We start from the raw sequence: 15,566 nt of genomic DNA, 5'->3' as shown, positions 1-15,566 counted from the left end.
TGTACCATTTTTCGTTTTTATTTTACATATCGGAATATAGGGACAGAACTCAGAAGTGACACAATTTTTATTTTTTGGCGACTTTAAGAATGTGGTAGAAATGTAGCAGCAGGGGGTCCACCGAAACCAGTAAAATTTTGAAAGTGGTCCACGAGAAAAATAAGTTTGGGAACTACTGCTGTATAATAACAAAAACCTAATTAAAAGTTGTAAAAATACATGTATTTCTTTGACATAAAACCTTTCTCGAGGTTAAAATCCAAAGTTACGCACATAATAAAAATTTAACAAAATTTAACTATATTTGATATCAATTAAACTTTTAGTTATGTAATCTAGGGCGCGATTTTTAATTTCATTGTTACCAACCATGGATATATTCGGCGCCGGGCTGACTAACTGGAATTTAGATTTCCCGCTGGGGATTCGGGTGGTAGAATGTAGAATGAGTGAGAGGAAGATTAATCACTGCGACCTTAAAGATCTATTGTGCCCCTTCCTTGAGTCATTACACAGTCCACAACCCATCATACCTCTGTTGTAGGGTATTTCCCATCCTCCTCTGATAACAGATGTTCTTCCTCCGAGGGTACACACCTTTCCACTGTTGGAATTTGGCCCTCCGTGCCCTTCACAGTCGAGGAGCTTGCCTCCGACTGAGGTACCCGTGAGGTGGAGGCTGGAGGATCTGTCTCCATTTTTTCCACCTCTTTAACTTGGTCTCTCTTTAGACCTGATACCGGTGTTATCCCGTATCTATAATAGAGGATATGCCCCTCTTTCTCTATTGCCTCCTTGGGTTTTAGGTCAGTTCCTATTGTGAGGACCTGACAATGACCGTCCTCCCTCGAGTTGATGACTCGCCAACTCGATGTCCTTACATTGAAGTTCTGACCCTGGATAAGGCTCAGCAGGTAACTAAGCAGCACTGCAACCAGTTCCGGCCCCTGCCAATTTTTAAGCTTAGGTGCGATTTCCACCAACCAGTTCGCCGATTCTTGAGATACACAATCGATGAGGATCATGCCCACCCGAAAATGTATCCCCGCAAAACGCAACTGACCCACATTTTGTATATCGTTGTGTTGCGATCCGATCGCCACTACTGGTGATACGTCCCTGCTTGCCTCCCGGTGTTGGATGGCTTTCCATCGTGGCTTTTTTCTCTCCCTGCCGGAGAAGAGGTGAGAAGTTCTCGCTCCCACTCTTGCCCTTTGATGGAGATGAGTCCGGTTGTTTCTTGGTTTCATTAGTCTCCCCTTTTCGGAGGAGTGTTTTTGCTTTTGCTTCCTCTGGAGCAAGTCCTTCGTGGAGCAGACGGAGTTATCTCCGTGCTTCTGCTGCGCTAAGACCTACTCTCAGAAGATCGTCTAGCCCGCCTGGTTGACCCAGGCCGGATAGACGAAACGGCAGCTTGTGTCGCTTATTGGGTCTAGAGGTAGGTTAGGAGAAGGTGGTAGCTTGTGCGCCACTTGTGGAGGAAGATCCCAAGCAAGTGTCAGCCTCCCCTCTTGTAGTTTCCTTTGGATTTGGTTCCTTGGAACTTTCATTTGTAATGTTCACAGTGTCGCTAGGGGGCTTCCCCACAGCTTCACCAGTGGTGATTTTAGTACTAGATCTCATAGTGTTCCGACGGTGGAAGCTCTGCTGTGAAAAATATCAAGTTGCCACATTTTTTATTTATTTATTTTCTGACATTGTCATTCGTTTTGATTTGACACTTTCGTTTCGTATCACGAGTTTTTGTTTTAAATAAATAGTGTAATACTTTAAGCTTAAAAATATTTACTAGCAGACCTTGCAGTCGAACACTGTTTTTTTAGAACCACTTTTAGTGCGAAATGTACAGGGTGGGTCAAATTCGACGCTTTTAAATGGAAACACCCTTTTCTATAGGAGATAGACGAAAACTAATATCGGTGTCTGGAGCTCAATTTTCATGAAAAACATGATGGTGAAAACCGCACATCAATATCTGTTACCGTTTCGGAGTTACGGGGTGTTTTTCAGAAATGTGCATTTTTAACAAATCGCTGTAACTTTTTTGCTCTGGAAAATTTTATATTTCTATGAAAACATTTCCAAAGCACCTTTTTACGTAGAATTTAATGGTATAAGTACATATTTTTTAAAATTAATAATTTAAGAGTTATCAACAGAAAAATTGATTTTTTATTTGGGACACCCTCTATATTTTTAATTAACTGAAAAGGATTTAAAATTACCTTATCAAAAATATAGCACACTTAATATTTTGTCATAATCCCCTTCAAAATACAGAATTTTTAAAAGTTCGCCACTTTTAACTAGTAAGCTTTTGGACCCCTTATTGATGATATGCCCTTAATGGAACTCGAAAACATATTTTTTCAACAAGACGACGCACCGCCTCTGAACGCTGAAGTTATCAGCAAATTTTTGCAGCCAATTTCAAGAATAATTGAATAGCTAACCAAGATCCCAGCCGTCGAGGCCGTCCGACTTAGTGCCCATGGATCTAATCCTATGGATATATTTGCGGAAGAATAAAGGTTCCTTATTTTTCTGTATAATCTAGACAAGAATTAGAAATACTTAGCAGTTATGAGAGGATATCTTTCACCCCCACTGAGTTAATGAATTCCGCGAGAAATGTTCAAAAATTGTCCCGTCGGTCCATAACAGAAGACGGTCGTTATGTCGAACAGGGGATCACCACATACATACGTCTCTGTCGAACACCTGTAGCAAAATCTCATGTCTTGGTTTGCTATTTATTTTTATAGTTATTAGATATAGTTTAAATGTGTGTTGGTTAAATATATTAAGGTTAGGGTTATTAAGGTTATATAGGTTAAATATAATGTGTGTTGGTTAAATATATTTTAAATTGTTATAAAATTTTGCATCTCTCATAGCAAATATTATTTTTGTTTGAATTGATGCTCACAGCTAGAATTTTTTGGCATTAGAGCCGGTGCCGTTCAAAGCCCACTTATTTAAAACGGGCAAATTTTTATATACTCTATATTTCGAAGAGGAACCGAGCAAAATATCAAGTGTGTTATATTTTTGGAAAGGTAATTTTAAATTCTTTTCAATAAATTAAAAATATACAGGGTGTCCCATATAAAAAATCAAATTTTCTGTTGATAATTCTTAAATTATTAATTTAAAAAAAAATATACTTAAACCATTAAATTCTACGTAAAAAGGTGCTTTGGAAATGTTTTCATAAAAATACAAAAATTTCCATAGCAAAAAAGTTACAGCGATTTGATAAAAATGCATATTTTTGAAAAACACCCCGTAACTCCGAAACGGTAACAGATATCGATATGCGGTTTTCACTATCATGTTTTTGACAAAAATTGAGCTCCAGACACCGATATTAGTTTTTGTCTATCTCCTATAGAAAAGGGTGTTTCCATTTAAAAGCGTCGAATTTGACCCACCCTGTACAAGATAACTTAATAGCCCTAAAAACTCATCCCAACTTTACTATAATATTTTGAACGGGAAAGCGGTAGTAATAGCCCTTCATGTTCCTTAAGTGCTCTTAAGAAGATTACTTTGTTGATGGAAATAATAACTGTTTATATATTTATAATTAATTTATTTTTGTTGTCTAAAATATTTTGATTAAAAGAAAATACGTAAAACAGGGCAGCGCTGTACCGGTCAAGCGTAATCACGTGACTAAAAGTTTATTTGATATGAACTATATAAGAGTAGCATTATTAACATTTCGCAGCTTGAAATTTGATTATATTACATAAAATTATAATTAAAAATAATCTTTTATAAAATACATTGGAGCTGTAGTATTTTCAACTAAATTAGTAAACAGGCGTAGATATTTTTTCGTACATTTATTTATCTTAGTGAAAACGGATAAACAAAATGGTAAATATATTATTGCGATAAAATGTAACACTCTTTGACTTTTAAAATTATTCAGCATAAGACAAAACATTAAGTTTGAATTCTGATAATGCTGTGCTACAATGAGTAATGGACGTGTGTTTGGAGCGGCAATATTAGGTTAGTTTTAGATAGATAGATAGATATTATTTCTAAATCATTTAATTAAATTCTTCATTATATATTTATAGAAACGGATATTCGAAACATTGATATGTTTAAAGGTAGATATGTTTTTATTTGCAAACAATGCCTGTTATTTAATAAAAAAAATCCAATAATAATGCAATTGTTGTGACTATTTCGTCAATTTAATTAACATACCTAAGTTATTTCTATTCGTAATTCTAGTTTCTTGAATAAAATTTAAATATAATATACAGGGTTGTTCACCACATACGACACGGAGTATTGTAGCTAAACGATTAGATTTTTACAAATTGTAAGTTTTGGGTTCGTTGAAGGACTATTAGAGCTACAATTTAAAAATATTTTACAAGATACAGAGTGTCCCAAATAAGTAAAAAATATCATAGTTGTATTTTTTTAAATGGAACACCCTGTATATTATTCTATTTTTGGATTCTACGATTGAAATAAAGATAAATTTGAAAAGGTTTATCACACTTAAACCTTACCGTTTTTGAAATATTTTCAATTTTAAGAAATTGCAGTAAAAATTTTAATGTTTCATTTCACCAAGGGTATCAAAGTTTTTAATATTAAATATTTACTGAAGATTATTTATTGATCAGATATTGTGTTGCAATAATAAAAATTTTATTACCTTATACAGAGTGTCCATAAATTTATATTAAATAATTACTAGCTTTAAACGGCAATAACGTGTTTAAGTTAAATGGAACACCCTGTATATTTTACGTGAATCATATGCACAATTTAATTGTCTATCAAATTTTATTATACCATTTTTACCTATCTCTGCAACTTTTCGTAGAAAATGCATTGTCATATAATTTAGACCTCATTTATCACTATACCCATGGAATATTGATTTCAATTTTTTTTTAAGCAACATATATGCAGAAAATGTACAAGTGTAAATATTGCAAGCCTATTGGTATACCAAAAAAACTATTTAAATCTTTATAAAAGAGTATACGAATTAAATATACCATCATTATTTCCGACCAAAAATTAGTTAATTACATACTTTTAAATTGTTTTAATTAATAAAGTATTCTAAATAAATGTGGATTTGGCTCAGAAATCAATATAATAATAAATTATGAAAATAAACGTCTGTTTTTATAAATCAGCATTCGTCAAAAAATGAAATAAAATTTATAAGGCCGTTACTTTTTACCACACTGTCTAATACACACAAAAATTCAGTTTTTTAGTATTTGGAGCAATTATTATTAATCAACAAAACAGTCAATTAATGCAGTCTGAATACTGGGATCATATTAATTGGTCCCTTTTAACAAAAATATTTAAACAGTTTTTTATTTTTTTTATGAAATAAGCGAGCTATATCGATAATATTAGTATCTGTACTCTCTTTTTTAGTATCTTCTTTAAAAATAATCTAAAATGTCAATATTCCATGGGTATAGTGATAAATGAGGGTCTAAATTATACGAAAATGCATTTTCTACGAAAACTTGAAGAGATAGGTAAAAAATCGTATAATACAATTTGATAGACAATTACATTGTGCATCTTATTCACGCAAAATATATAGGGTGTTCCATTTAAATTAAACACGCTATTGCCGTTTAAAGCTAGTAATTATTTAATATACATTTTTGGACACTCTGTATAAGGTAGTAAATTTTTTATGATTGCAACACAATATCTGGTCAATAAATAATCTTCAGTAAATATTTAGTATTAAAAACTTTGATACCCTTGGAGAAATAAAGCCTTAAAATTTTTACTGCAATTTCATAAAATTGAAAATATTTCAAAAACGGTAAGGTTTAAGTATGATGAACCTTAATCAAATTTATCTTTATTTTAATGGTAGAATCTAAAAATAGAATAATATACAGGGAGTTATTTTTTTACTTAGTTGGGACACTCTGTATCTTGAAAAAATATTTTTAAATTGTAGCTCTAATAATCCTTCAACGAACCCAAAACTTACAATTTGTAAAAATCTAATCGTTTAGCTACAATACTCCGTGTCGTATGTGGTGAACAACCCTGTATAAATGCGTAGGTATTTAATATTTTTACTTAATTTATTTACCCGACACATTTTTCAGTGCTTTTTAAAAAATAGTAATAAAGCATATAATACAGTTATATTATTTATGTGTATTAGTAGTCCAGTTAGTGGGGTGTTTTGCCATACAAAAGGTGGTGTAGTAGTAATTTTTTTATATGTTGTTAAGGTTTGGGCCTTGACAAAAAATCCAAGTTTTCGACCTTGGGGTGGGACCGCTCGAACCGCCATCTTGAATAGAAGGTACAGTGACGAAAAAAAAATAGAAAAACACCCCAATTTTGTAATTTTTCCGAAATTCTCGCTATTTTTTACATAGGTGTATAAACGGCAGTGGCTGGTGAGGTAGTGCCACAGTGCCACGGAGTTAAAAAAATATTTTATAACCTTCATATGTCTCATTGAAATATAACGCACAACATAAAAAAACTGAAAAATAAGGTAGTGCCATGGCGATTTATTAGCGTTTTCTTTTCTTTGATGGTCCGGGTCGGTTATTAATAACGTTTTGAGTATTGTCTTCAGTTGTAGAATAAAGTATTATTTCATTTTATGTACAACCCTGAGGTATTGACATATGTCTATGTCTATGTCAGAATGACACTTGATTGTTAGATTTTAGAATGGCGCCTAGCCTGTAAAAAGCTACTTTTATATTTGATGACCCCGATGTTTAATAAATGTGTTTACACTTGTTTATTAATGTTATAAGCTAACAATATAATACATGGTGTCAGGTGGGTCACAGCAAAAGTAGAAAGTAGAACAAACAGAAAGTTAAAGCACGAAGTGTTGAAAACTAGAGCCAGAATAGCTTGAAAAACAAGATGGAGAATTTCTATAGACCGCCGTCACAGCTATTGATTGATGGTAATATTGCTGAAAATTGGAGAAGATTTTCACAGAAATTTGATTTGTTTTCGCAAGCTACCGACCTTGATAGTAAGCCCGAAGAGAAGAAAATTGCAGTATTTTTGAAATTAATAGGAGATGATGGCCTTGAGCTGTTTAACAGTTTTAAATTTTCGACAAAGGAAGACAAAAAACTGGAAAACATTAAAAAGAAGTTCCAAGAGTATTGTGCTCCTAAAGCAAATATAATTTTTGAGCGATTTAAGTTCAACAGCATTGTTCAGAGGGAAGGACAATCGTTTGATTTGTTTTTAACTGAACTAAACAAGGCAATAATGTCAACCGAATACAAGGAACCAGACGACATGGTTAGAGACCGCATAGTTATTGGTATAAGTGACAAGTCATTGCAGGAAGCAATGCTCCGAGAACCTAAATTGAACTTAGATCAAGCTATCAATATGTGCCGAGCAACAGAGGTTAGCAGATTCCAGGCAAAAGTATTGAAGACTAAAGCTACAGTAGATACTGTGAAGGCCACAGAAGCTTGCAAGTACTGTGGGTTCAAACATTTTAAATCTAGAAAATGTCCAGCATTTGGGAAGTCATGTGCCAAGTGTCAGAAGCCAAACCATTTTGCCAAAGTTTGTAAACTGAAGGAGACCAAGTTTGAAGAAAGAAACAAGAAGAAACCAAAGAAGAAAAGTGTTAACAATGTAGAACAGGTATGCGAGAGTGACGATAGTGACTCAAACTTTTATGTTAATTGTATAAAAAGTGTGGGCTCTCTGCAGTCCAATAGTAGTGAGGTAACCTGGAAAGAAAATATTAATGTAGAAGGTAAAATTATTAACTTTAAACTAGACACAGGAGCCGAAGTAAGTGTTTTACCACTTCATATTTTAAAATCATTAGGTAGTAAATACAAAATGAACAGAACAAGGGTCACACTGGTGTCATATGGTAATAGTACATTTAAAATAAAACCAGTTGGAGAAATATTTTTAAATTGCAAAGTGAAAAATGTGACAGCCCTGGTTTTGTTCATTATTGTAGATGCTAAAAATCAATTACCTCTCTTAGGGTTGAAAGGGTGTGTGGACCTAGATTTAATTAAGAGAACTGATAACATAATTGTCGAAAAAACCTTGTTTAAGTCTGTAGATGACATAGTTACAAAATATTCTGAAGTTTTTAAGGGTTTAGGGGAGTTTCCTATGGAACACCATATCTCATTAAAGCCAAATAGCGTCCCACATATACAACCTGTTAGAAGAGTCCCGCATACTCTCAATGAAAAACTAAAAGCAAAGTTAGAACAGTTAACCAGTGAAGGGGTGATAAGAAAAGTTGAGTATCCAACAGAATGGGTTAATCCTCTGGTAATTGTAGAAAAGAAAAACTCAGATTTAAGATTGTGTTTAGATCCAAAATATTTGAATCAAGCCATTCAGAGAGAATATTTTCAAATTCCAACAGCAGACGAAATTGCATTAAATCTGTATGGAAAAAAATACTTCACAGTCCTTGATATGAAAGACGGTTATTTTCAAGTAAAAATTGACAAAACAAGTGCCGATTATTGCACATTTGGTACACCATTTGGTCGATACCAATTTTGCAGACTACCTTTTGATATATGTTCAGCAGTTGAAGTCTTTCAAAAGAAAATCTGTGAAATATTTGGTGACATACAGGGAGTTGGTATATATTTTGATGATCTGATAGTTACAGGTAAAAATGAAAAAGAACATGATGAAAATCTCAAATTAGTCCTAGAAAATGCTTTGAAATACAATGTAAAATTTAATAAAACCAAGATTCAATTTAAATCAAATAGTGTAAAGTTTATGGGTCAAATTTATAGTGAAAATGGTATTGAACTGAATAAAACATACATTCAAGCTATATTAGACTTACCAGTACCAAAAAAGAAGGCAGATATATCTAGAATATTAGGCATGGCAAAGTTCCTAGGTAAGTTTGTCCCGAATATGTCAAAGGTTACAGCTCCGTTGCGAGAACTAACAAAACAAGATGTAGACTGGCAGTGGTCATCTTGTCATAATAACTCGCTACTTCAACTTAAACATCTTTTGACGTCTGCACCAATTCTACAATTTTTTGACTCAAGTAAAGCGATAGAAATAGAGACAGATGCGTCAAAGGATGGTCTAGGTGCTTGTTTATTGCAGGATGGACACCCAGTAGCATTCGCATCAAGAAGCTTAACTACCACAGAACAACGTTATACACAAATTGAAAAAGAGATGTTAGGTATTGTGTTTGCTATACAAAAATTCCACTATTTTATTTACGGTATGAGTGTGACAGTAAGGACTGATCACAAATCATTAGAATCAATTTTTAAAAAAGATTTATCTTTAATTTCACCTCGTTTACAGAGAATGCGTTTAAGACTCCTTAATTATAATTTATCAGTTTTTTATAAACCGGGTAAATATCTGTATATTGCCGATGATACACTTTCCAGAGCATTTTTAACTAATATAGGTTTAAAAAGTGATAATGAGTTTGAATATGCAGTTCATAATATTGTGGTTAACTATGTTAGAAAAACGCAGAATAGAGCTAAAAAGAGAAACCAGTAAAGATCAAAACCTAAAGTTAGTCAGACAATTTTGTGCCAATAGTTGGCCTAATAATAAGAAGGACGTTCCGTTCAATATACGTCACTATTTTAAAATCAAAGATAATATTTCTGTTAGTGATGATTTTTTGTTGTATGGGACTAGAGTTATAGTGCCAAAAAGTTTACAAAATAAAATGCTATCTATTTTACATGAAGGACATATCGGCATAGAAAAAGTTAAAACAAGAGCAAGACAAATATTTTATTGGAAAGGTATTAATGTAGATATAGAAAATTTTATAAACAGTTGTAAAATATGCAATCAGTTTGCCCCAAAGCAACAAAAAGAGACATTATTATCTTATCCTATATCACAAAGACCATGGCAGAGGTTAGGTGTAGATATTTTTACATATACCAATATCAGTTATTTAGTAGTATACGACAGCTATTCCAACTGGAGATATCAAAATTGATTGACAAATCAGCTTTCAGTGTAATAAAGTTATTGAAAAGAATGTTTCGTAACTTTGGCTCGCCAGACTTTATTACATGCGATAACATACCATTTAATAGTTTAGAATTCAAACAGTTCGCAGAAGAATGGAATTTTAAGTTAATAATAAGAAGCCCAAATTTTCCTCAGTCTAATGGCTCTGCAGAAAAGGGAGTGGGTATTAGTAAACAAATCATTAAAAAATGTATTGCTAGTGGAACTGATATTGAAAGTGCCTTATTGGCATATAGAAATTCACCATTAAAGTATCTTAATTACACACCTGCTCAACTCCTAATGAGTAGATAATGCAAAACAAAGATTCCTGTTGCTGAAAAATTATTAGAACCTAAATTGTGTGAAAATGTAGCTGAAAAACTTAATCAGAGACAATGTGTTAATAAAAATTATTTCAATAGAAACTCTAAAGATTTAAAGCCTTTAAAACCGAATTCAAATGTTTTAGTATATAATCATAATTGTAAACAATGGGAACCAGGGGTTATTATTGACAAACATTTATCACCAAGATCATATATTCTTAAAGATTCTAATCAAAATATTATTAGGAGGAATAGGGTAGATATAAGAGAAAATAAAATGATGTTTCCAGTTTTCCATTTGATAAATACGATTGTACAGATGATGCTGAAGGTGATTCTGAAATAGAGCATGAAGGTAATTGTGAACCAAATAATTCCTCTTCTCAGACACGTTCAGGACGTCTAATAAAAAAACCTGAAAAACTAAATTTGTAAGAAAGGGGATGTAGAATAAAGTATTATTTCATGTTATGTACAACCCTGAGGTATTGACATATGTCTATGTCTATGTCAGAATGACAGTTGATTGTTAGATTTTAGAATGGCGCCTAGCCTGTAAAAAGCTACTTTTATATTTGATGAACCCGATGTTTAATAAATGTGTTTAATTAAACTTGTTTATTATTGTTATAAGCTAACAATATAATACATCGGTGTCATCGTAATTAAGTCTTGGTCGTCTTCGTCCTCAATGTCGATGTGAACCTCCGGGACATTTTCGCATGACTGACCACTGCAGAAGCCACATACAACGGAACATTTCAACCCAGCTTTCCCGCAACCACATGCTGCACCGCATCCTTTTCTACAAGTGCATGATGAATTTCAATAAGTTGTTGGGTGCTGCTTGTTTAGTCATGGTGAGTTGAACAAGCCCATTGCTGCCCAGTTTCCAGCCCCAGTTTTCAGGTTTTTTCTCGATTCCATACCATTTCTGGGCTTGATGATATGTCCTGCAAGAATGATACCGCGCAGCATCCTTCGTTGGTGGCAATGAAGCAAGATTGGATTTACTTTTTGTGGTTGATCTAGCAAAACGTTGGTAGCGGATTTCTTCTAAGGTGTCTTCTTCCAAGTTGCCACCATACAAAGCAACGAGAAAGCGTGCTCTAGTATCTGCGATGTCCTCTGGTGTTTTTTTTTTTAATTTTGGCGGAAATTTCGTTATCTGCAAAATATTCTTCGCCCTTTTTGCCTCCGCCCAAATTATTACTCCACCCAAATTGTTCCGCTTTTTTTACGATGTCCCGTTATACTTGATACATCGAAAAAATATTGATATCTAACTTTTATTCCAACATTTTGATCGTAAGATTAACAGCTGCGGATATATTATGAAAAATACAGTTTTTTGTATCTTTAATTCAAGATGGCGGCTCGAGCGGTCGCACCCCAAGGTCGAAAACTTGGATTTTTCATCAAGACCTAAACTTTAACAACATATTAAAAAATTACTACTACACCACCTTTTGTATGGCAGAGGCCTATAATGGCCCCCACTGATTGGAATATAGGGTGATTTATTTATAAGTACCATAACTTTGAAACGGTTTACGAGAAAAAAGTTTACATCGCGGATTCTTGTAGAGCATAAAATTTCATGAAAAATATATCTGAGAGTATTTTATTCAATTCAAAAATTCGTATATTTGAAAGCTTTGAAAAGTGAAAAAAATCAAAATATGCAGTTTTAGTGTTTGTAATGTAAAATTTTCATATTTAGCAAAAAAACTAGATTACTCACAGAAAATTACTCTCAGATAGATTTTTTAGGAAATTTGATGCTCTACAAGAATCCGCGATGTAATTTTTTTTTATCGTAAACCGTTTCAAAGTTATGGTACTTTTAATGGAAAAGGATTTTTTTACGTGTTATTTAAATGGTAAATTTTGAATGTTCACCGACACCTTTTAAAATTGAGCTAAAAATCCTTCCTTTCGGGGATATTTTTTTCTCGGTTATTAGGTTCATTTTAACCCATAAATTCCATAGGGTATATTTTTTGGCTCACCCTAATGTAATATGCATATACAGGGTGAGTTTCCTCCGATGTTCTCTATGTGTATCTCGGAAACTACTGGAGATAGAGAGTCGGTTAAATGGGAAAAGAATTGCAGTTTTGTGGGGTCATAAATATGCGCCTTACAGATTTTTGAAAAAGTTCATGGCTTACTAGATATTTCGAAAAAACAAATTTCGGCTATTTTAAAATTGTCCCTAATGCCATTATAAGCTATTTTAGACAAAAAAGTTTTCAGATAAAAGTTGTAGATAATCACATCCTTAATGAGATCGTGTCCTCCGTTTTTCTAAAACCTGTCATTTTTGACATATGACATTTGACATATGACATATATGTTTTATAAATGGAAACCATAGTTGGCCATGACTTCATAAAAGCGCCATTTTTAAGCTTTTCAGCTAAATAAGCTATAATATGTTTACTTCGAAAAATTACTGAGTTATAGCCAATTCTTATCATTTTTAAACAATTTCACTTAGTTAGCCATGGAAACAAGTTGAATCGCCGTTGCTCTCAGAAATGTGAAGCCATCGCATCCAAACTTTGTAAATTAAAATAAATAAAAAATTGTAAATATGAATTTTTCAAATGAAGAAAAAGCGTGTAGTTACTCGCGCATCATTAGAGTGTTTCCAAATGACCCCCCTCCCATAATGAAAGAAATGTTAAAAATTATTTATATCATAATAATATAAACTCAGTGATAGGAAGAGGTGGACTAATTGCATGGGCCTCCTCGATCACCTGACCTATCCATTTTAGATTTTTTTTATGCGGTATTGTTAACAATAATGTTTACAAAAGAACTTATGAATTAAGAGAGGCACTCGAAGTGGCGGTACGAGAGAAGTTTAATTAAGTCGACCGGTCCTTCTGTGAGAATAGGTAATAATTCAGTTTTAAAAAGATGTAACTCTCAAAACAATGGCGGATTTTTTGAAAATTTTCTAAAATAACTTAAAGTGTATGCAGTGACTGCAGTTATATTATTATTTTTAAGTTTTAGTTTGTGTAATGTAAATTCTAAAGAACCGTTTAGTAATATATTCTGACTTTTTATAAGTTATAAATCACAAAAGAATAAGAATGCCATGCAATCTAAGTGAAATTAGTCAAGAAAGATAAGAATTGGCTATAACTAAATATAACTTTTTTCTAATAAGTCTTGAAAATCGTTCTCTAAAAAACATAACATTCACCGTTCAACGTATCCTCGAAAATGTATGGTCAAGAAAAGTTGAACCAATAATCTTACACGCCTTTCTTCATTTGAAAAAATTCATATTTACAATTTTTGTTTATTTTAATTTACAAAGTTTGGATGTGACAGATTCACATTTATGAGAGCAAAGACGATTAAACTTGTTTCCATGGCCAACTGAGTGAAATTATTTAAAAATGATAAGAATTGGCTATAACTCAGTAATTTTTCGAAGAAAACATATTATAGCTTATATCGCAAAAAGGTTAAAAAATGGCGCTTTTTATGAAGCCATGGCCAACTATGGTTTCCATTTAATAAAGCATATATTTGTGCATATGTCAAAAATGATAGGCTTGAGAAAAAAACGGAGGACACGATCTCATTAACGATGTGATTATCTACAACTTTTATTTGAAAAGTTTTTGTCTAAAATAGCTTATAATGGAATTAGGGATAATTTTTAAAATAGTAGAAATTTGTTTTTTTCAAAATATCTAGTAAGCCATGAACTTTTTCAAAAATCTGAAAGGCGTATATTTATGACCCCACAAAACTGCAATTCTTTCGCCATTTAACCGACTCTCTATCTCTAATAGTTTCCGAGATACCCATAGAGAACATCGTAGGAAACTCACCCCGTATAATATTGTGATCGAAAAAAAAATCGGCGTCAGAGATGGCATGGAAATGAAGAACGCTAACATTTTATAATATGTAAAATTATGTGGGGAATGTAATCGATCGTCATTTCCAAGACAACTGTATGTACACCTCTTTTTCAATTACTTATTTATATCTCTATATTATTATTATTTATTATCTTGTGTTTAAATAAAATAATTAAAAATACTCATAAAATAATTATTTAATTAATTATTTATAAAATAATTATACCGAGTGCGTCTTAAAAGTGGCTCACCCATATTACTTTATTATATTTTCAAATAAAAGACGAGATTTGGTATTGTAGTATATGACATAAATTAGGATAGATTGACGGTATTCAACTGTTTATGGTCACTTCCTGTTTTACCGGAAATGACTATAACTTGTGATTTTTAAATAACACCCCCGTTTTTTTAAATTTATTTGATAGAAAATGACATTCTGAATAGAATGACTCAACATATGTCAACTTTTGACGTGTTCTCATATGATTTATTTGAAATTGCATCATGCGGTTAATAACGACAATTTGACTCGCAGTTCCAAGCGTGTGGTACAAAATTATTCGTAAAAAATTATTTTTCCAAATAGGCTAATAAGCCACCCTCGTTCCATTTGAAAAAATTGAGATATGATTAAAATTACGATTTTGGCATCTTTTAACCGGCCAGGACAAGACATGAAAAACATTAGACGATCAAATATATTTTTGCAGTGCTTCTTGATTAAAAATTAGTGTTTTTAACACAGTCATGGCACTCTAGATTGAAATTTAAAATACGAGTTTTTAAGCGTCAAAAGTTGATATATGATATATCGTTCTATTTAGAATGCCATTTTCTATCGATTAAAATAAAAAAAATCCGAGGGTGCTATTTAAAAATCAAAAGTTGTAGTAATTTCCGGTGAAATAGGAAGTGATAAAAAACAATTGAATACGTAAATCAATCCTAATTTATGTCATATTACTAAGAAACCAAATATCGTTTTTATCTGAAAAAATAAAAAAGTGATAGAGGTCAAGAACGGTAAACTAATAGGATTGCTCATCCTCATAAGACGTACGTTCGCCTCTTCCCGCGCTTCAGCTAACAGTTGTGACGTCATTGTAGCCCTTGTCAAAGCCTTCGTGGCCTTGTCATGATAGTGTGTATTATTAGTTGCCTATGGTAAACTTATAAAAATAACAGCTGAGAAATTTTGAGTTAATTATTTTGTCAATTTTAAATGTGAAAAAGGTGTCTTTAAAGTTTTTAAAGCTATAGAGTGTATAAATACGTTCATTTTGTGATGTGGATTGTGACAAAGTGC

At 32.5% G+C, this 15,566-nt stretch overlaps 1 protein-coding gene across 2 annotated transcripts in view; it reads left to right on the top strand.

Annotated features, from left to right (window-relative positions):
• Window positions 1–15,566, top strand: part of LOC115891777 (facilitated trehalose transporter Tret1-like) — a 50,193-nt gene that overhangs the window by 30,866 nt on the left and 3,761 nt on the right. Inside the window, exon 1 of one of the 2 annotated variants that reach the window (XM_030912337.1) lies at window positions 3,944–4,023. The exons of the other annotated variant lie outside the window; for it this stretch is intronic. Coding sequence (XP_030768197.1) covers window positions 3,987–4,023 — 37 coding nt within the window. The 5' untranslated portion in view covers window positions 3,944–3,986. Of the gene's footprint in view, window positions 1–3,943; window positions 4,024–15,566 lie in introns of those variants that run through there. 2 annotated transcript variants of the gene reach the window in all.

Source organism: Sitophilus oryzae, unplaced genomic scaffold, assembly GCF_002938485.1.
Source record: "Sitophilus oryzae breed Bouriz unplaced genomic scaffold, Soryzae_2.0 scaffold_1198_pilon_pilon, whole genome shotgun sequence".
Lineage (NCBI taxonomy): Eukaryota > Metazoa > Arthropoda > Insecta > Coleoptera > Curculionidae > Sitophilus > Sitophilus oryzae.
The sequence above is the reverse complement of the archived record's forward strand: the minus strand, read 5'-3'. Positions and strand labels throughout refer to the sequence as shown.